We start from the raw sequence: 22,311 nt of genomic DNA, 5'->3' as shown, positions 1-22,311 counted from the left end.
TGTTTCGTGAAATTCTATATCATTTCTAATGATATTTTTTATTCTCTTTAAAAAATGAAAATTAAAAAGCCGCTGTCTTCCTGGCGACCCACTCTCCACAGCAGGTGATCACCTCCTCTTCTGCCAAGGGTGCTGTGGGTATGAGCAGACTTTAAAGAAGAAGAACCCTGTTGTGGTTTGCGGTTTTTACAAGGGAAATACAATATAGGACTCATTTTATGAGATTATTTTATAATCCCCCAAAGAATCATATACAAGAGTGCAGAATATCTGCCCACACACTGAAGACCCCAGACTCCAGCCGACTCCCCTCAAGTCCAACTGGAGGCCTGGAGCCCACAACAAAGTCCCATGCAGGTCTGCTTCACAGATCTGCTCTGGAAAGGCCCAAGGGTCAGTGATGGAAGCTAGGAAGTCTGTGCCAGTGGGATGAACGATCTGAGCCAGAAGGCTGAGGGATCTGAACTGAAAAGCAGGAAGCAACACTCGAGGTAGGCACCAGAGCTCCCCCGGCGGTTCCACAGCCGTCCTCAGCAGCAGTGAGGTCCCGCGCTCCTCCAATGATGAGGAAAGCCGCGTTCCCATCAGGAAAGCCAAGGCGACAAGCTTCCCCGTGAGGCTGAGCAGCGCACCACCTTCCCCTCCAGAGGCAGGAAGCCTTGCTCGAGATGAGGACCAGAGCACCCCCAAAGTGAGCTGCAGCCATTCTCAGCGACAGGGAAGGTCCCGAGCTCCTCCTCTGACAAGAACAGCCAAGATCATCAGGAAAGCCAGCGTGACAAGACCCTCCAGCAGAACAGCCCAAGAAAACCAGGAGTTTCCAGAAGCTTCTCCATGCAGCTTCCCTGACAGCCTCTCAGCAGCTTCTCCAGCTTGGCCTCTTTTGCGGCTGGCAGCAGCCTTCAGGCGGGCCTCCCACACCCAGCCCCACGCTGACAGATTCAGCTGGGCGTAACAAGCTGCCCACCCGTCACCAGTCCACTGCAAGCCCTAATGCAGCACTCCTTGTTGAAGAAACGAAGCAGAGCTCCCTGTGTGTGCATTCAGCAAAGAAGGGATGCCGAGCTAAAGTCTGTGTGGATTTTCTTCAGTGTCTGCCAAGTTCACAGAGCAGAAAGGAACACACCGTCCCCTCCCGCTCAATCTGTCCACCTTTCCTGGGGGTGTGGGAACCGTTGGTGGCCTTCGGGGCTGTGCTCTTCTCTGCTACATGGAGCTGCAGGGCTCCTGGGTGTGTGCTTCCTCAACCCTGAAGATTTACCCTGACCCTCCTGGGCGTCGAGGACCAAGGGATGAGCCCAGGGCCCTTGCACTAAGCTACATCACCAGCGCTCTGTCTTTTATGATTATTATTTTGAGACAAGTTCTTGCTAAGCCACTTAGTTGCTCACGCCGGGCTCACACCTGCAGTCCTCCTGCTTCGGCCTCCCAGAGTGGTGGGATGACAGGCGTGCCCTGCCATGCCCGGCGTCCCTCCACTTTTTGCTGTGGCTTCTGCACTGACAAAGGACTCGGCATCCCCGTGGAGAAGGGATCCAAGCCCCTGCGCTTGGGTAGCCATTAAGTCAGGACTCACACAGCGCTGTGCCTTCTTGTAACAAGCACCAGGCATGAAGTACACATGCAATATTTGCATTTTTAAAAATGTATTTGGTTGTCACAGAGTCTCACTATGCAGCTCGGACTCCTAGTGATCCTCCCACCTTCACCTTCCCCAGCGCTGGGATTACAGGTGCGCACCACCACGCCCAGACCCTGGCAGGGTTGGCACACCCTGAGGCGGAGCTGGTGGGCATGTGGTGCCCAGGATTGAACCGCGGTCCGTGCACCTGCATAAGCACTGCTTTAGTCTGCTGAGCCAGCTCACCGGCCCCCTGGACATTATTAGTTGCTAAATTCTGGTGGCTCCTCCTTGTACACCTCTTCGGTCCTTAGGCTTGCGCTGTCCTTCTAATTTCATATCAACTTCATTCCCTACATCGCTGAATCTCCCCTGCCTTGTCACAGCGATGTGGGGAGTTGTTTCTTTTTTTTCTTTTTTCTTTTTCATGTAGTTGGTCCAGGGTCTCACTACACAGTTCAGACCCATATCGACCCTCCCGTCTTAGCCTCCCCAGCACTGGAATTACAGGCTTGCACCACCAGGCCTGGTCATGGTGGCTGGCTGGGCACGCACAGGGTGGGGCTGGTGCAGCCCGTGGTGCCAGGGATCAAACCCTGGTCCTGCACTTGCCCAGCGGATGCTTAGACCACTGAGCTGTCTATCACCCTGATTAAATCATCAAGCAGTCATGTTTACCCCTTCCCTGGAAGGCGCCCCATTCTCCAGTCAGTACGAAACAGGAGGCAATTCTCCCCCCTCGGCGATCCCAGGGCGGTTGTGCTAAGCCAACTCCAGCCCCTGTGGCTTGAATGTCCCTCATGCCTCGGGCTGCTTGTCTAACGAATGTTCAGAGTGACCACAACCGAGGCACACTTGCCAGACTGAGAAGCCTCCACGCCGACTTCACCCTGGATTATTTCTTACAGTCCTGTACATCTTCCCGACAGAACCTCAGCGTCTTTTCTGCTTGTCCACACTGCTTGCGCACTGCTGCGATGCCTGCGGTTGCCCTGGGCCGCGCGGTCCCGTGGTGGCACGTTCTGCCGTACGTCACAGGGCTGCACGTGAGGGTCAGGCGAATCAAGCAGACCCGTCCAGTCGGAGTGTCCTCTGACCGCTTCTTGGTTCTGAACACTGTAATGCACATAACTCAGCGCGTTGTGAACAATGTATTTAATGATGGAGTCTCAGGGATGGAACCCAGTCAATAGATGAGGAATTTTGGGGTTTGGTTTTGTTTTTTGAAACGGGGTCTCACTAAGTTCCTGGACTCCGACTTCCACTACACTCATCGGCCTCAGCCTCCCCGAGGAGCTGCTCCTCCTGCAGCTGCCACCCGGCTGTCAATCTCGGGCGTCATCCGGTGGCCCTGTCCCCGCCACTTTTCCTGGATGGACCCAAAGCTTCCCTTCATCATGTTTCTTCCCCCGCTAGTGAATTCCCAGCAAAGGCAGCAGGAGGTCAGTGCGTTGAGACATCGCACGTGTGCACACATTTTTATTCCACTTTCTCTTTGTGACGGTCAAAGAACAGTGTTGGTGGGCGGGCCAGACAGCTCTGCAGACTGAAGCGCCTGCCTAGGCCTGCAGTGCTGGCCTCGCCCGCCCCGGGGCCCGCTGAGACGCGATTGAGACTGGGCGTGGTGGCGCGTGCCTGTAATCCCAGCGCTTGGGAGGCTGAAAAACAGGAGGGCTCACTACAAATCCAGTCTGTGTAGTGAGACCCTGTGGACCCAGTAATAAATACATTTTAGGAAAAAAAGAAAGCACAGTGTTGCCATCGCAGTGGGTTAGTCTTGACGGTGTTATTCGCTGCACCCCAGGCAGCTCCTTCCCGGCCTTCTCTGGAGGAAACACACAGCGCTGCACGGAGTCCACCTCCTGCCTGTGCATCTCGGGGGTCTCTGGCTGCAGATGGTCAACCTTCAGTTCTCCAGGAGACCCGAGAACAGGCACAAAATAAAGTTTTGTCCTTGCTCCCTGCTTTGATTCGGAAGAGTCTAGAATGGCCTCCTGAACGCCCCCTTACCCGTCTCTTCCATCCTCTTGATCTAACTTTCAAGAGATACGTTCTTTAATTCCCCAAGACACCCCATCTGCTGAAGTTCTAGTTTGGAAGTTCATTTTTTGTTCTGATGACTTTTTCTTGTGCTTACTGGTCAGTTATACTGATATGCGATCCATGTTTTGGACATGCGGCATTTTTGTTCTTCCTAACAGTAAAAATTAGAAGTAGGTGCATTTTTAAAGTTTTCTTTTTTCTTCTTTTTTTGTACTGGGAACCAAACTCAGGACCTTGTGCTTGCCAGGAAGCTGCTGCGCCGCTGAGCTGTGTGCTTGGCTTCTTTTGCTTTCTGTATTATCTCTGTTTCCTCTTGGTGCTGTTCTGTTTGTTTGCATGCTTGCTTGCTCTGTCGCTTGTACTGCACAGTTTTCAGTGTATGGTGAGCTCTGAAACTCTGTCCATTTCCAAGAAGAAAGCAGCCTTAGACGCCTGGAAGCTCACTATGCAGCTGTGTGCGCGTGTGTGTTTTATTCCAAGATGGTTGTGTAATGAGTTTCATTTCATGAAGAATGCTCAATAATATGCATCTGGAGGTCTTTTCTCTAGGACTCTCCAGACTCCCAAGAGAAGAACTCAACAATCCTAGCTGACGCCGTAAGTTTGGGGGTCTGAAAATTGAAATGGGGGGCTCTGGTTTCATAGTCAGGAAAGAATGGGTGTGGTGGTACACACCTGTAATCTCAGCACTCAAGAGGCTGAGACGGGAGGATCGCCCCCAAGTTCAAGGTCAGCTTAGGCTGGCTACACAGTAAGTTCAAGGCCAGCCTAGACATGCAGAGATCCTGTCTCAATTTTAGAAAAAAAAAAAAAAAAAATCAGGAAAAAGTTCAGTTAAAAAGTACTAAAAAATGAGACTCTTTTCAATATAAGTGGTGACTCACAGAATGTATTGGGGTAACAAAAGTAGCCTTAGGATAGCATAAACTTACAAACTACAAAAAATATTTTGGTGCCAAAATTTTGGTAATATGTTATAATACTTTTCAGCCTTTTTTTTTTTTTTTTTTTTTTTTTTTTTTGGCAGAACCGGGGATTGAACTCAGGCCCTTGTGCTTGCCAGGGAAGCACTTATTCCACTGAGCCATCTCCCCAGCCCCTATGTTATAATACTTTAATATATCATTTCTCAGTTGATAAAATTTTTTTGCTTTTTTTTCTACAGGTTCACTTGTTAGGTCATGAAAATTTGTATTCTGAGCACCTTCGCTTTGGATCCATAAAACTGAAAGTGATGTCCCTGGTTGCTGGCAGATGCGAGACAGCAAATCATTTTTATAAAACTTTTAGGAAGAGAAAAACAAGTGGCAAGAATAATGTGAACAAAGGCAGACAGTGGGGAAAGGAAGTAATAACACAGGGGAACAGCAAGTCGGAAAAACTGTATCAAGAAGAGTGTGCCGAGCGAGCCGGGAGATGGCTCAGTAGCATAAGCACCTGCCTGGCAAGTGCAAGGTCCCGAGTTCAATCTCCGGTACAAGAACAAGAAGAAAAGTTTGCTGAGTGCAAAATCACAGGGGACAACAAAAGGCAGGCTGCAGGCATCATACACGGGCAAGAAGAGGAAGCATGGGGAGAGGGGGAAGGACTCTCAGAAGCAGCTGTGGGAGGCATCATGAGGGAGGAGGTCCGAACAGAAGAGAGAGAAGAAGCCGTCGCTGGATTGGAGCTGCACCCTGACTCAGCCTCAGCCACTAAAGCTCTAAAGCAAGGGAGCTGAACTTCACACGGTCCAATGCAGAGGAAGTCCACCCCCAAAAAACATATTCTATAAATAACAAGAGGAAGAGATGGAGAAATGGGAGGAATGCAGCGAACAGAAGGACACCCGGAGCCCACTAGTCGGCCCTTCACACACAGCCAGGGAAGCTGAGGCCCAGAGAGGCGAATCAGTCTCTGTGCTGAGCCTGCTCAGCCAGTGAGCCCAGGCAGGAAAGCAGCAGAGGTAAATGGGAACTCGGGGGTCACAGGCGAGGCAAGACTGTTCCCAGGACAAGCCCGTTTCATTCTGTGTATTTCTTTGAGAATTATCCTGAGCCCACAGTCCTAAAATTTTCCTGTTTAAAAAAAAAAAATGTATTTAGTACAGGGTTTCAGGGTCTCACTACACAGATCAGACTCCTAGTGGTCCTCCTATTTTCAGCCTCCCAAGTGCTGGGCTTACAGGTTCGTGCCACCACGCCCAGTCTCAGTCGCCATCTCGGCGTACCGCAGGGAGGGGGGCAGCACGGCAGACCAGGGATCGAATCCCAGTCCCTGCTTCTGCCTAAGCAAGTACTTTAATCCATTGAGCTATCTGGCTGGCCCCTTAAAATTATTTTCAACATGCCTGATTGAAAACTATGATTACAGTGCTCGGCTTTCTGGAGAAAACCTAATGTTCCTGGTTTGGGAGAGAGAGACGCGTCTATCCCACTTTTTCAGTCTCAGATGAATTCTACATCCCTGAAGCCTGGAAGGCAGGAAAGGCTGTTCACACTCAACTGGAAAGGCATCCTGTAATGGCCCTGATGACACTCCACCCTGCCTGCTGCAGAGATAACAGCCCCGCGGTAACTCTCCACCCACGGAAATGGAAACAGTAGGGGGGCCAAGACATTCATTAAGAAAAAAATCACCCAATTATGGATAATTTGCAATGAGCTGGCAGATGCCATTCTGCTACGAGTGGCAGAGTTTATGTGGAAACACCCTAACACTGTGTATATAAAGCGAACAGACCTGAGCCCAACACTGACGGCCGGACCTCGCCCCAGTGTGGACACCATGTCTATGCGCTTCTCCTCAGTGTCCAAGCGGCTGGACTCCCCCGGGCGGCTCTCGGGCGGGGCCGCAGGCTTCACAGCTGGGAACGCCTGTGGAGTCCCAGGCATTGGAAGCGGCATCTCTTGTGCATTCGGGGGCAGCCCGTCAGCAGGAGGCTATACGCTGGGCGCAGGAAGTGACCCTTGCGCTGCCTTCGCTGGGACTGAGCATGGCCTCCTGTCTGGCAATGAGAAGGTGACCATGCAGAACCTCAACGACCGCCTGGCCTCCTACCTGGACAACGTGCGCGCCCTGGAGGAGGCCAACGCCGACCTGGAGCAGAAGATCAAGGGCTGGTACGAGAAATTTGGGCCTGGCTCTTGCCGGGGCCTGGACCACGACTACAGCAGATACTTTCCCATCATTGATGACCTCAGAAACCAGGTAAGGGACACAACATCAAGGGTTGTAACACTTGACACAATATTCACACACACACACACACACAGAGGCAGACACAAACGTATACACCATCAGACAGGGCTTTGGGCTCAGCGTCTAAATTTTAACAGCTCATTATCAACATCAATCATTTCTGGGCTGGCAAGATAGCTTAGCAGACAAAAGCGCCTGCTTTAGCAAGCGCAGGAACCAGGGTTAGATCCCTAGCCCCATCCCCAGGACGTACTGATCCAGTGACCAAGTCCAGGTGTGGTGGCACGCACCTGTAATCCCAGTGCTGGGGAGGCTGAAAACAGGAGGCTCACAACAAGTCCAAGCTGTGCAGTGAGACCCTGTACCAAATACACAAGTGAAAACAAAAACTTTCTGTTAAAATTCTGCTCTTTGAACATGACCCTCCCACTACCTGGCATTAGGTATACATGTGTGGTTTTAACACTATGAAAGGCCACAATCTGTCCAATGTCTTCAACTATATACTCAAACTTTCCAACAGAAAGAGGCTTTTGGGTGGAGATAGCAGGGAGCATAACCAGAGCCATTGTCGAAGTTCCCATTGGCAAAACAATCCTGCCCTTAGGAGATACAGATGCTAAAAATCACTAGAACTTCACAGGTAACTTTATTTTGAAGAAATTCAAATTTCTAAAGCTATTTCCTCACTCTCAACGAACTCCCCACTCATCAGATAATCTCCGCCACCGTGAGTAACGCCAATGTGGTGCTGCAAAATGACAACGCGAGGCTGACCGCTGACGACTTCAGGCTGAAGTAAGTAGCCCCAAAGGCGAGGTGACAGGTCACCTCAGAGGACTCTCGTGTCTGCAGGAGGTAGCACTGCTCTCTAGGCTTATCCGCTTACTCGCTCTAAGCCAATGCGTGCTAGCCAACCTGCAGCTCAGGAGCCTCGTTACCGGCCAAGCCTGGGGGGGACCCAAAGCAATGTCACGGTCCCAGGAGGAAGTTCTGAGTAATTCCATCCTCTCGCATCGAGGGAGTGTATGTGTTTCGATTACGTGGTGGGAAATCTAATGGGAAGCATTCTGGACAACAGCGATAGCTTCATGCTTGAAGCTTGAGTTTTGTGATGGACTAAAAGGAACGGGATGAACGTCGCCCCATAAACGTGTTCCAGGTATGAGAACGAGCTGGCCCTCCACCAGAGCGTGGACGCCGACATCAACGGGCTGCGGCGAGTCCTGGACGAGCTGACCCTGTGCAGAGCCGACCTGGAGATCCAGCTGGAGGCCCTCACTGAGGAGCTGGCCCACCTCAAGAAGAACCACGAGGGGGTGGGTGCCTGGTTTCCCTCCCCAAGTGAAAACTTCATTTCAGATGATGAAAACCTCGTCTTAAACTAATGCCGAGAGGAGGTTATCAATTTCTCCTGATAACTTAGATTATTTTAAATGTTTCTATTCATCCCTCCCCAGAGAAACAAACACAACAAAAAAGCTATGGACCCTGGCCTCCTGACTCCTTTAAAAAATAGATGCTAAAGCCAGGAGTCATAGCACATTTCTATAATCCCAGCACCTGGAAGGCTGTGCAGGAGGATTACAAATCAGTTAGTGGTCAGCCTGAGCCACGAGTGAGCTCAGGACTGACCTGGGCTACACAGTGACACCCTGTTTAAAATAAAAAGAATCTTAAGGTGGTTAAACAAAACCCTTTCAGGAAATGAAGGCTCTGCAGTGCGCGGCGGGGGGCAACGTGAACGTGGAGATGAACGCGGCCCCCGGTGTGGACCTCACAGTGCTGTTGAACAACATGCGGACCGAGTACGAGGCGCTGGCGGAGCAGAACCGCAGGGACGCCGAGGCCTGGTTCAATGAGAAGGTAAAGCCGTGGGGGGTGGGGCAGGGCGTGCTCACCTGCCAGGTGCTGCCCAGGTGTGCCCAGGTGTGCCCAGGTGCAGAGGCAGTGCCCATGCCTGACTTGGCCTACGCCTTGCAGAGTGCCTCACTGCAGCAGCAGATTTCTGAAGACACCGGAGCCACCACCTCAGCCAAGAACGAACTCACGGAGAAGAAGCGTGTGGCGCTAGCCCTGGAGATCGAGCTGCAGTCTAACGTGGCCTTGGTAAGCGTGAAGTTAGAAGCAGATTTGCTGGAGAAAGCAAGACGAGATCAATGAACGAATATTACAGATTCTAGATCGTAGCCAGGAGCGGCAGCACTGACGTAAGAATTGGCATTGTGCATATACTTTTTATTGCCTAAAAACTATGCCGAGGTACTAAGAACCGTGAAGCAATAGGAATTAGCCAGCACAGTTATGCTAACGTACTTCAGGAAGAAAATAGGGTTTTCGTGCTCCCTTTTCTCTCCCAAGTAAAACTATCCAAAACCTCTGTCCACGGCCAGCAAACATACGCGTGTACCTTTCCGGTTCCTTCAGCACTCCTTTCGGCTGCCTCACCGAGAGCACTAAGGTCCTTCTCAGGTGGCAAAAACAAGAAGCAAATAGAGGTGTGAGGGCTGGATCTGGAGCTGACCGCGTGTCGCGGCGGCAGCCACCGTCTTCCTCAAGGGCTGGCGCGGCAGCTTCACCCACGTTAGCCCACAGTGAGCCCGAGGCCTGAAAAGGCAGGCCTGTAACTCACGTCATTATTTCCAAAAGAAGCGTCTAAGAATCAAGGAAATCAAGTGCTCCCCAAAGCCCCGTGGTTAGATGCGAAGGAGCCAGGATATTTCTCCAAATCTTCTAACTCCCGCCATGGCTAGTAAACCTCTAGAGTCTGTCCATGAACAATGCTATGAAGGTACATAAATAAGCGTTTAGGTTAAAATGTTTGGCAGAGGGAAGGGGACGATGCCCTCCTCTTCAAGCCATGTGAAGTCTAGCAGGTCTTTCCTCTGTGGACTCACATAAACCCATTCGGATTCCCAAGCCAATGAATTGGACTATTTAAGTTTAAAGGACATCAAAAAGTCTACTTATCCAAAGTTGATGTGACCGAGAGCTACAACTCTCCTGAGCCAAGAATGTCAGATGATTAGAAAGAAGGTAGCGAGGGGTAAAGGGACTTATTTCTGGGGCAAATGGCAAAAGGTACCCCAGCACCCCCATGCACACCCTATACCTTCTTCCTACGATGACTTGCATGCTGTGAGAGGAGCTCTTTCCAGTGCCTCGCAAAGCACCTGGCTGCCTCAGGCCCAGAGCAGCGACGTGTTCTACTGCGCCCTGTCTTCCCACCCCACAGAAACACTCCCTGGAGTGCTCGCTGAGCGAGACCGAGGGCAACTACTGCTCGCAGCTGGCCCAGCTCCAGGCGCAGGTCGGGGCCCTGGAGGAGCAGCTGCACCAGGTGCGGACGGAGACCGAAGGCCAGAAGCTGGAGTACGGGCAGCTGCTGGACCTCAAGGTGCACCTGGAGAAGGAGATCGAGACCTACTGCCGCCTCATCGACGGAGACGACGGGTGAGTGCTGCTTCCCCACACAGCTGAAGATTCCTGCAGCAAGGCCCTATAGAAACAAGTGCAACATGCCTGTGACACACTGCTGGGCAGCTAGAGCGGCTCCACTTCTTCAGCAAAGCTCCCAGTGAAATAGTTAATCAAAATCTATTTTTTACAGATCTTGTTTCAGATCAAAGGGCCAGGGAGGACCAGGATATCAGATAAGAGGTGAGCCCAAGCCGGTGAGAGCGTTCCGTTATTTTTTTTCTCATGTACGTTTCAAAGGATGAGTGATCTTCCGCTTATGAGTTTCCAGTTCTAACCATTCACATGCACCCTTCCTTTCAGATGCGCCGAAACCCATCATTGTTAAAACAGTTGTGGAAGAAACAGATTGTCGCAGCCAAGTTTTCCCATCCAGAATTCAGACCATCGAAGAGAAACCCAGCAAAATCAACAAGAATGAACAGAGGGTATCCCCACCAAGAAAGGACAGCTCCCTAAATTAAGCCACCAGATGTAGCCAGCTTCCTACTTGAGAGCCTCTTATTTTTCTCCTTTTCTTCAAGTGAACTGTGACAAGCTCTTTGTAGAATAGTGACTTTTCTTTCGCTTTCTCTATGGTGATGTTTCAATAAACAATCTCCCTGTTGCAAGTTATCCTGCCCGACTCCGATCCCTCTTTGCACCTTAAACATATCCTCCCATGGGGCTGGCTTGCCCTTCCACTGCCTCTGTGTAACTTAGTGGTCTTCAAAGTTAGGAATGAGTTTAACATGTACACTAGGTGGAGTCAGCCTCCCTCTTCTGTTCAAATGTCTTCCTCCCACCCTCCAATACTTATCGGGCACAGAATAAGCACCAGACGATGAGAACAGAACAGTGACCAAACTCAACTCCTACCCAGGCCTGGGGATGCGTGCCTGGAATCCCAGCACCCTGGGAAACTGAGGCAGGAGGATCACAGATCTGAGCCCACTCCACCCAGTGACTGACAGCTTCGTGACTTAGTGAGACACTGTCTCAAAAATAAATAAAAATTAAAAAGTTCCCCGAGTTCAGCACGCTTATGGAATAAATTTTAAAAATTTAAAACATCCTACCCGTGAAGGCAATGCTACCAAGGGTAAGCTTTTCGGAAGGCATAAGGGGAAAGAAAGATGTGGATAAGTGGTAAAATAGGGAATTCCAGAGGACATTGAAGTTGTCACCTCAGTCACCCCGCTGTGAGGGTGGCACTCACTGGTCCTCTGGTCAGCTTGCCCCATATAAGACCGCAGAGTAATGCGTCCCTGAGGTCAAATACACTTCAAGTGAAATACTTAGTGCTCAACATCAAGGAATCTATTTCTCTAACCAGCAGCTCAAGACTTCCTCATGATAGGAGGAGGTGTAGAGCCTGCTGTTCTGAGAAAGAAAGAACACGTCTCCTAAAACACAGGCTGTCTCTGCTGAGGGCGCAGCCTGTGTCCTCTGGAACAGTACCTACAGGGAGCTCTGCAGAACCAGTGCGAGTCAGCTGAAAGCCAGTTTCCCACTGTCTTGCTCCCACCGTTCCCTACGAGCGTGGAAACACCTGGGTGGACCTAAAGCAAATACCCTCCTCGCTCAAGTTTCTCACCCACTGGCCCTCGCCGAATACTCTGTGTCAAAATCAGGAGAGAACGCCCACGCTTGTGGTTCTATAGTCGGAAGTACTTGGCTTATGGCCTGCGTGGAGGAATTTCCTTCCCAAACTAAACACACCCTTTACCTATGATCCAGGAGTTGCCAGGCTCACTCTTCTATCCAAAGGCGTAGAAAATGGGTGTTCGCACAAAATCCCCCACACACAGATGTTGATGATAACTTTATTTGTTAGCTGCCAAAATCTGGAAGCAACCCATGATGTCCCCCAGTAGGTGAGCAGATACAGAAACTGAGGCAGACCCAGCAGTGGAGGGTCCTCGGATACTCACGTGTGCTGTCAAGCCAGGAAGACACAAAGAGGGAGCTTGGAGGTGCAGCACTAAGTGGAAGAACATAATCTGGAAAGACTGTGCGCTGATTGGTCCAATGATATGGCATGCAGGAGAAAGCAGGGTTGAGGAGACACAGGATCCTGTTGACTGGGGGAGGGGCTGTAGAGAGACAGAGAAGAAGACATTGAGGCCAACGACAACACTCCCTGCTACCATGGGAGGAGACACAGGTGGTTATATATTGTCCAGGCCCATAGGATGTACAACACCAAGAGTCAGAACTCAACTATGAGCTTTGGATAAATGGTTTGTCCATCAAGGTAGGCTCGTCCATTGGAATGAATATGAACAGCTCAGGGACTACTGCTGAGAAGAGAAAGCAGCATCTGATCGTGAGAGTGGGACCACCTCACAAGGAGCTCCATCCTGAAAGGAGGAGGCATCAACATGACCTAAAGGCGGAACTCCACGCGAGGCCTTTACGTCCCCAGCCCATGCAAGTCACGTCACAATCTAATACCTGGTAGATTCTCGAGAAGACATAAATGAATGCTGCTAGATACGGGTTCTTACTACGAACAAAATAACCACTGTCGGGGAACAAATACGTAGACAGAAGTGGCCAGGGCCTCTGTGATGAAGTCTATCTTCTCCTTCGAGAAAGGACTAAGCCTGGTTCAGCAAATCCGAGAGCCTCACTCTGTGAGTAAACGGGGAGGACCTTCCAAATGGGCTTGACACCGACATTCCTGGCCACTGTGACGGCCAAGTGGCCTGTGATCTACGCCGGCACCTTCGCACCAGGGCCAACCCGTTCCCAGAGTGGCGCTAATAATATATGCTTAACATATTTCACAAAACATCCTAAGTTAATAAGTGTTTACAAGCCATCTAGAGATCGATAGATTACATTAATCATACTCTGCAGTCACGTAACACTTCTTATCTAAGAAACTCAAGCTGTGGAAACTGCGACCCGGACCGCGTCCTGTGTTTCCCTTACTTAATTCATGGGAAACAAAGGCAAAAGCTTAAAGTGTGATCAGGCTGCAACAAAATCAGCAGCGAGTCTCTGAACATAAGCTGTCTTGCTTCCTCTGTTCTGAACGTGAGCCGACGAGAAGCTGAACTAATATATTCTTTTCAAGTATTTGTGGTATTTTTAATATTTTAATGCTACTTATAAATATATGGATTTTTAAAAAATTGATACATTCCACTCCTGAGAAGCTGCAAATCCTTCCACGACGATACCATTGGGTCCCCTTCAAAGCATCCAATCTCACAACACCTGATCTCCTTCCAAAAAAAAGAAAAATTACTATTTTAAAACTAAACCTAAAATCAGTTCAGGGGTCAATTTGTAGCACTGCAAGTGATGGAGGCCTGGCCCCGTCTGCCATGGCCACTTTATTATAATGACATAAATAATTGACACATACAAGATGTCTGTGGCCCTCAGACGGCCTTAGGGTCATTCATTATTGTCTCTGGTGAGCTCTCATTTGAGCCTGCCCTGTGCTGTTATTTACGTTCGCCCAGGAGGGAAACAAAGTACAGGGCTGGCTGGGCTCCCCAGGGCATCAGGACAAGACGGCACAGAGCCTGCTGCCTACGACAGCTGTCCTCTAGGCAGAGCCCAGGTGACGGGCTCAGCACCCGTCTCCTTTGGACACCTCATCCCGGGGACCAACAGAGCGCACACCTCCCAAGAGCTCACCTTAAGTGCACACGTTTGAACTGAAGCACAGGAAACTTTTTTTTTTCTACCTGGGATCGAACTCAGGACTTTGAGCTTGCTGGTCTGACACCTATGCCACTAAGCTGTCTCCCTGGCCCCCCGGAAACTATTTTTAATGTTGAGAATGAAGCAGTTTAGAGACTCAAAAGCTGTTTGGATTGATTATTCTACTCCTGGGCCAAATCAAGAAAGGGCAATAAAAAAAATTCCCCATCAATACCATAGACTCCTGAGGTTTAGTGAGACTTGGGCAAGACTTCTATTATTTTTTCTTTTTCTTTTTCTTTTTTTTTTTTTTGAAAACCAATTAAAATTTCGCATCAAAGCCCACTAGGTATCCAGGGTCTCTGGTTTCAATATCAAGAAGACAAAACACAGTGGGCGTAGTGGAGACAGAGTAAAACCTTTGATGACAAGGAACCTGTTCTGTGTCGTTCCCTGCAAGGGGCAAACGTTTCTAGTCAATTTCAATTTGATAAACAAGCAATGTCTTGCAGTACGAGTTGTAGGTGATGCTGGAGGTCACAAGATCACAGCTGTGCCAATGGTTCTTCTCTCTCTCTCTCTCCCTCTCTCTCTCTGTCTCTCCGTCACTGTCTTTTTCTCTGTCTCTTCCTATCTCTCTTCCTGTTTCTGTCTCTATTCTGTCTCTCTCCCTTCCTGTCTCTCTCTCCATTTCTGTCTCTGTCTGTCTCTCTTTCTCGATCTCTCTCCCTCTCTTCCTGTCTCTCTTACTGTCTCTCCCTGTCTCTGTCTCCCTCTCTCCCTCCGTCTCTCTCCCTGTCTCTTGTCTGTCTCTCCATCTCTCTTCCTGTCTCTGTCTCTATCTCTGTCTCTCTCTCCCTGTCTCTGTCTCTGTCTCTTTCTCTCTCTGTCTCTCTTGCTGTCTCTCTCCCTGTCTCTGTCTCCCTCTCTCCCTCCGTCTCTCTCCCTGTCTCTTGTCTGTCTCTCCATCTCTCTTCCTGTCTCTGTCTCTGTCTATCTCTGTCTCTCTCTCCCCGTCTCTGTCTGTCTCTTTCTCTCTCTGTCTCTCTTGCTGTCTCTCTTCCTGTCTCTCTCTGTCTCTGTCTCTGTCTTTCTCCCTCTCGCCTCGTCTTTCTCTCTCCCTTGCCCTCCCTTCCTCCCTCTCCACCCCTCATCTCTCCAGGATTGTTGGTAATTGCCTCTCAACAGCAAGAGGTCCTGGAGGAGATCTCAACTGCAGAGGAGGAGAAAAAGGCAGAGGAAGCCTCAGTTCAAGTGAGATGAGGAGATGTACAGAGTGTCAGAAACAGTGCGAAATCAGGTAGAAGAGCGGCACCCGGGTGAGGCTGCAGCCGCGCAAGCGATGGGTCTGCCTAAAAGTAACGCAACATCACGCTTCCCCAGGATCCTCAAAAGGAGGCAAAGCGAAAGTCACTGACCAGGTTCCTTGTTTTGGGTTGGTTTTTTTTTTTTTTAATTCATTTATTTATTTATTTACTACAGGGTCTCACTATGCAACTCGGACTCACAGTGATCCTGTCTCAGCCTCCCCATCGCTGGGATTGCAGGCATGCGTGCACCACCATGCCCGGACTCAGCGGCCAGCACAGCATGCAGTACTGGGGATCGAACCCAGGTCCTCGCGCTTGCCAGGCAGGTGCTTAGGCCGCCGAGCTGTCTCCCGGGCCAAGGTTCCACCGAGCCAGTGGGGAGCAGCAGTTCCATTAAGGGCAGCGGAGGTCTCCTCACGACGACCCTCCTCCCTCCTGTGTCCCTCGCAGCAGCCATGAAGGCTTTCAAAGGTAAGAAGAATTTGCTTCTATATATTTTGTGTTTTCTTTATAATTTTGTATCATATCACAGTATGGTAATCATTTTATGTGAATATTCTTGAGTTGTGGGGTGAGTCCTCTGAATTTCCGTGATTTCTTAGAGGGAAACTTGCTCTGCTGCACAAGTGTTGGTATTACAAGCTTGGTTCTGGGCTGAACTGCGCCCACAAACTAAGGTCTTACTGAATTCCACGTGCATCTGTGGGGCAAGAGCAGTAAACATTTCTTGTCTGAATTATTTGTCCTGTGGGAGGGAGGACTAGAAGCCATTCCAGAGTCCAGAGATGAAGAGGACATACGCTGACATCTTTTAGTTTAAAAAAAAAAAAAATCTGATTTCTTTTCTATCGTCTGTGAAGCTATGATTTGGAAGCACTAACTCTTGGAGCCTATGATTTAGAATTACTCGCCTGGCACCTTTTTCATGTATAAAAGCGCCCCTGGGGCACCATTGCCACCTACTGGAAACTATTAAAAACCTGCCAATTGTAGAAAACAACAATTAGGATGCGAGGGGCGTTTTATTACAGATCGGTATAGGAGAGCCTGAAAGGCCAACCGCGTCCTATAAAAGCCCGCGGCCTGGCCCTGCGAAGGCGCCCGCCCTGCTGCTCTCGGAAGGCGCCGGCTCCGCTCGGCCATGTCGTTCCGGCTCTCCGGCGGCTCCAGGCGCATCTGCGCCCAGGCTGGGTCTGCCCGGCTGCCCAGGGCGGGCTCCGGCTTCGGGGCTGGGAGCACCTGCGCGGCCCCGGGAGCGGCGGAGAGCAGCTTCGCGTGCACGCTGGCGGGTATTTCTGCAGCAGGAAGCGCCTGCCAAGGTGGTGGGGGGTCTGGCGGCAGCAGCTGCGGTGGTTTCCTTGGAAACGAGCAGGGTCTCCCGTCCGGCAACGAGAAGGTGACCATGCAGAACCTCAACGACCGCCTGGCCTCCTACCTGGCCCACGTGCGCGCCCTGGAGGAGGCCAACGCCGAGCTGGAGCGCAAGATCGCGGGCTGGTACGACAGGTGCGGGCCGGAGCGCTTCCCGGGACTCGGGCACGACTACAGCAGATACTTCGCAGCCATTGAGGATCTGAAAACACAGGTAGGCAACACAGGCCTGCGTCCTTTAGCCACCAGCAGGCGCCACGCAGGGCAGAGAAAACGTAAGTGGACGCTCCGAACGGACGGGTTTAGAATGGGTTCGCTCTACAGTCCGGGAGCTAAGTAAGAGCCGCGGCCCGCAACACAGATTTCTAAAATTAAATAAGGAAGGAGAAATGGTTTCGAAATTCATGTAATCGCATTGTTTTTCTATTTAATTCACACCCCTTTTGATCAAGAAAAACCGGAACATCTACGTGGTTCTTAAAGCGCTGGACACTTATTATCTGAAGAAAAATCAGATTAGTGCGTACATGAATGATGTTGGTGGGGCTGAAGTGAAGAAGATGCAGAGCCTCACTGGCCCCAGCAGCGTCCTCGGGCTGACCTTGATCGCCCTGCACCTTCTCCCCTATGCAGATTATCTCTGTGACCGCCTCTAACGCCAGCATTGTTCTCCAAAGCGACAACGCCAGGCTGACTGCTGATGACTTCAAGCTGAAGTAGGTGCAGATAATTAATTCCATTAGGATTAAAAAAAAAAAAAAAACCACTACATTGGACTGAAGAATGTGGCTTTTGTGTTTTTTCTCAGCCCCACTTTTGCCTTTAAGACCAAAACATTCCAAGGAAACCCTACTAGATGAATAAAGAAATCAAATTTAACGTGCCCTCCTAAAGAGCAACCATGATTTTTTTTTTTTTTTTTTTTTTCCGGAACCGGGGATTGAACTCAGGCCCTTGCGCTTGCCAGGGAAGAGCTTATTCCACTGAGCCATCTCCCTACAACCATGATTTTTTAAGACCAGTAATATTCTGTTGAACTGCTGAGCTCAACAGAGGGAAAATTTGCTCTCACCCAAATGATCCTTGCGAATCAATAAGTATCGAAAACTATGTCAAGAGTTCGTCGAGGCAAGCCTCAAATGCCTCGCACGGCCTCTGGCTCCGGGTCTCAGGCGCCCTGCCGACCTTTCAGGTACGAAAACGAGCTGGGTCTGCACCAGATCATGGAGGCGGACACCAGCAACCTTCGGGGAGTGCTGGAGGAGCTGACGCGCTGCGCCGCGGACCTGGAGATACAGCGTGAGAACCTCGCCGAGGAGCTGAGCTGCCTGCGGAAGAACCACGAGGAGGTACGCGAGCCCCCGCTCGGGCCCCACTCCGACCGGCCGGGGCCCTCCCTAGAGCACTAATCCTGGCCCTCATCCCAGGAAACCAGAGCCCTGCAGGGCGCATCGGGGGGCAACGTGAACGTGGAGATGAACGCCGCCCCGGGCGTCGACCTCGCCGTGCTGCTGAACAACATGCGCGCGGAGTACGAGGACCTGGCCGAGCAGAACCGCAGGGACGCCGAGGCCTGCTTTCACGAGAAGGTAGACCCCGGGCCAGCTGCGCCAGGCCGCTGGGTGGCCGCGCTGGCCCCTGACCTTGGGCGATTCCATTCCAGAGTGCTTCTCTGCAGCAACAGATTTCGGACGACGCAGGTGCAGCCATGGCAGCCCGGAGCCAGCTGACGGAACAGAAGCGCAGCCTGCAGACCCTGGAAATAGAGCTCCAGTCCCTGCTGGCTATGGTACGCGGGGACTGCCGGCGTGTGTGCGCAGGTGCGAGCGCACCCGCCCGCGCTCAGTGCTCTAGCGCAGTACTTGGGGCTCGATGCCTAACGCTGGAAGGAACTTAATTGAGCTCTCAGCTTTGGAGGCCGAAAGTGCACGCAGCCTGGCACCACCTCCGCCTGTGGTCCCCCGTAAAATGTCCCTGCACCTCTAAACGTCACCACACCTGCTTGCAACACATGGACCCGTGGGAGAGGCGCTCAACCAAACGGGAAACATGGTGGTGTGTGTTTAACCACACATGAACATGTATAATAGGAGTGGCTCTATACTAGTAGGTACAGAATAAATGCCAAAAATATACAGTGTACTCAACGTTAATGGTTCCAGCCCTAAGCAGTACTTCTAATGCATCCATCCCAAAATCTGAAGTTATTTTTTTAATGGAAAGACGTGTGTGTGGGGGGGGGGTGCTTCCGAGGAACTGGATATTGAACCCAGGGCCTTTCATATGCTAAACAAGTGCTCTGCACTTGGCTATACCCACAACCCTTTTTAAAAAAATTACCTATTGAGTCAGGGTCTTACTAAGTTGCCCAAGCTGGCCTTGAACATGTGAGTCTCCTGCTTCGGCCTCCCAAATATCTGGGCTTAGGGCTGTGTGCCTCCACACTCAGCTAAGAGGGAACTGATTTTTTAAATCTTGCCAGGTTTGATTTCCAGTTGAAAGTACGTAAACTGTATTCTCCACCTCGGGACTACCTACAATACGAACCCACCATTCTCTATTACACATTGAGGGCTCCCGGGGTGCTTCTTTCAGAAACAGTCCTATGAACACACGCTGGCTGAGACGGAAGGAAATTACTGCGTTCAACTCCAGCAAATCCAGGACCAGATCGCAACGAGAGAGGAGCAGCTGCAGCAGATTCGAACAGAAATGGAAGCCCAGAAGCTGGAGTATGAACAGCTCCTTGATATCAAAATGATTTTGGAAAAGGAAATTGAAACATACTGCAGCTTACTAGATGGAGAAGAAGGGTAAGTGTCAGCTTGGGGGAAAGCGATACCTACACCCGAGTTGTGTCACAGAGCCTCCTGCTGTAGGGATCACGCCTGGCCCCATTCCAGTGAAAAGAAATGTGACCGGAAGCAGCCAGAAATTTGAAAATCAAACTATATGAAGTATTTTATGTGCAATAATAAAAGGACAATTAAATATAGGATGTTTACCATTTTTAGTACTCCGATCCAAGGGTAATTGCTCTCTGTGACCTATGGTTAAGCACATTTATTATAATAAGCCATATTTTTTTTGCACTGCTGGAGACTGCACCCAGGGCTCCCCCACCCTAGACAAGGGCTCTGCCTCCAAGCTCCAGCCCCGCCCAGCACCCTCTAATTGCGCGTCACCTCACCAGTTAGTTACCCTACATAGGTATGGCAGTTCTATTAAAGAAGCAGTGATGACTAGGAAGATTTAATTGGAGAAGCAACATAATTAGTTAACCAAGAGCCAAAAGAAGTCAAGAATTGCAGTGTGAATTCCATACTGGGCAAACTGGAGCTTAGGCTTTCACCTCTTTTTTGGACCCTAATTTCTTCATTGATGAAATTGTGATGAAACTCAAATGACACTCATAGCCAGTCCTGGCCGTAGCCCCCACGCGTGGAAGGTAAGTGTGTGTGACCGAGTCTTACAAGGTGGACTCTGTGATCAGTACCTGTGACTGAGGACCTACCCGTAGCCACCCCACGCTCTGCGCCTCTGAGCCCAGGGTCCCAGGGTCGGCTCTCCACAGTCAGCTCTTCTAGGAGGCTACAGCTTCCTGCAGTTTATACTATGCAGCCCTCTCTACACCTAATGGACAGCGCTTCTCACCCCATGCTGGGGTAATTGTTGGTGCAGAGATACTGTGTTTCCGAACATTTCCTAAAGCGACCAGCCCAGCCTAGCCCGGTCCAGCCCTCCACAAGTGTTCACTGGCCTCTTGAATAAAAAGCCACCCTAAGAGAAAACTCAGAGTCCCCACATTGTTAGGCAAAAGAGAATTGGTCCTACAGACATTTCTGAGCATAAACATCCACATAATCTCATTAGTCACTCTGTTGAAGTCACAGAGAGCCTCCTAATATCCCTTAGACACAAGAGCAACTTAAATCTTACTGAAATTAGAACTCCAAAACTTTTGTTCCCAATTCTTTGTTATGAGCTCTTTGCTAAAAGAAAGACTGCAGTTCTGTACGCTCTCCTTCACAGCAGGAGCAACTCCACATGTTGCAAATCAAAAGGACCCAAGCCGGCCAACTCTGGAAATCAAGTCAAAGGTACAGAAAGAGTGTCTGTTTGCTAATCCCTAATTTATTAACTAAATAAGATTGGCTGCAGAGTTTACCTCTAGAGAACAGAGAGGAGCAGTCATGACAGTGGTTCTTAATATTTGTATTTGAAATCCCTAGAGAACAGAGATGATCGGATTATGGGATTACTGAAATGAGGACTCAATCCCCCCCATGTTTTTCTTACCCAGAACATACATACTCTTTTTTAGTTTCCATGCTTGATACATATTTTATTTTAAAGCACAAAAAAAGGACAAGTTGGTGTTTTTGAAAAGGCACTGCCTGGAGCCTGGGAGATAGCTCAGCAGCATAAGTGCCTGCCTAGCAAGCACAAGGTCCTGAGTTTGAGCCCTGGTACCAAAAAATAAAATAAAATAAATAAATAAATAAATAAGGCACTGCTTACTCCAAGCACATCCTTGCCTGACTTTTAGTTTATTTTAACCCATTTTTCATGTATGCCTTTACACATCTATTTGTCTAAAAAAAAAAAAAGCAACAAATCTAAGAAGACACACCAGGACTTGGCATGCATTGCCTTCAAACACTGTGTTATACATTGATCATTTCCAAGCTTGCAAACAAGAAATTTGTGAGCATACCTGTCACGTCTACACCTTTCTGCTTGTTGAGAATGTCACTGAGCTTTCCTCTACTTTTTGCTTTTAGACTTAACGGAAGAAACATTTGTCAAAGCGATGGTGGACGAGCTGGACCAGCTGGGCAGTGTCCTCTCCCTCAGGGTCCACTCCGTGGAAGAAAGATCCTCTAAAATAAGCAACATCACCATGGAGCAGCGGGTACCTCCTAAAGCCCCCTAGTGTTACAAACAAACCCTGCCTTTGCAAAATGCCCCTACCAGTCACCAGAGTTACCCCTTAGATTTCTCTGAAAATTTGGTTCTTCTTCCTTTCTCGTGTTTTGCTTTTTGTTGTTGTTTTGTTTTGTTCTGTTTCCCAAGTAATTCTTTTCAAAAGAAGGCCAATTCCTGCTCTCTCCCTAGTTTTCTTATTCTCCAGGGTCTTTTGTCAGCTCGTAACAAATTCTCCTGTTGCAAGGGGTTTTATCTACAAATTTGTGTCTTTTTAATCTCTATGGTTGAGCTTAATGCAGGCAATACTAAAGGCTTGATAATAAAATAATATGTTTCACCTCCTGGTCACATGTACCTCCATTAATAACAGGATAAATCGGAAAGGTCACTAGTCCTCAGCTCTGGTCTCAGATCTGTCCCTGATTAGCTATGCAAATGATCAGATCTCTTTAGGGGAGGGGAGCTGGTGAGATAGCTCAGCTGACTAAGCACCTGCTTTGGCAAGCACAGGGAGACCAGGGTTTGATCCCCAGTCTCACCCTCAAGCACTCTGAGTCAGAGACCCAGTCTGGGTATGGTGGCGCATGCCTGTAATCCCGGCACCGGGGAGGCTGAAAACAGGAGGTTCACCATGAGTCCCAGCTGTGTAGTGAGACCCTGTACCAAATACAAACATGGGGGGGGGGAAAGACTCTTTAGGTGAGGGCGTCTAACTATGCAGGCAGATTAGACTGTCAT

The 22,311-nt window shown here is 49.9% G+C and overlaps 2 protein-coding genes across 3 annotated transcripts; both read left to right on the top strand.

Annotated features, from left to right (window-relative positions):
- Positions 1-6,430: 6,430 nt before the first annotated feature.
- On the top strand, positions 6,431-10,785 carry LOC101563528 (keratin, type I cytoskeletal 27). The gene is made up of 8 exons (XM_004633889.1): positions 6,431-6,853; positions 7,560-7,642; positions 8,007-8,163; positions 8,549-8,710; positions 8,828-8,953; positions 10,080-10,297; positions 10,455-10,504; positions 10,625-10,785. Exons 1-8 carry the CDS (start codon positions 6,431-6,433, stop codon positions 10,783-10,785), a joined length of 1,380 nt encoding a protein of 459 aa, XP_004633946.1.
- Positions 10,786-16,414: 5,629 nt separating this feature from the next.
- Positions 16,415-21,580, top strand: Krt26 (keratin 26). 2 transcript variants are annotated; one of them, XM_004633734.1, is made up of 8 exons: positions 16,415-16,858; positions 17,278-17,360; positions 17,837-17,993; positions 18,072-18,233; positions 18,308-18,433; positions 19,240-19,457; positions 20,683-20,744; positions 21,429-21,580. In XM_004633734.1, the coding sequence occupies exons 1-8, from the start codon at positions 16,415-16,417 to the stop codon at positions 21,578-21,580; spliced, it is 1,404 nt and encodes a 467-aa protein (XP_004633791.1). The 2 variants fall into 2 exon arrangements, with proteins under 2 accessions (XP_004633791.1, XP_004633790.1); XM_004633733.1 differs by having other exon boundaries at positions 20,677-20,744.
- Positions 21,581-22,311: the final 731 nt, after the last annotated feature.

The sequence above is a fragment of the Octodon degus genome, unplaced genomic scaffold, assembly GCF_000260255.1.
Source record: "Octodon degus isolate 3935 unplaced genomic scaffold, OctDeg1.0 scaffold00056, whole genome shotgun sequence".
In the NCBI taxonomy this organism is placed as follows: domain Eukaryota; kingdom Metazoa; phylum Chordata; class Mammalia; order Rodentia; family Octodontidae; genus Octodon; species Octodon degus.
This window is presented reverse-complemented; position numbering and strand designations above follow the sequence as displayed.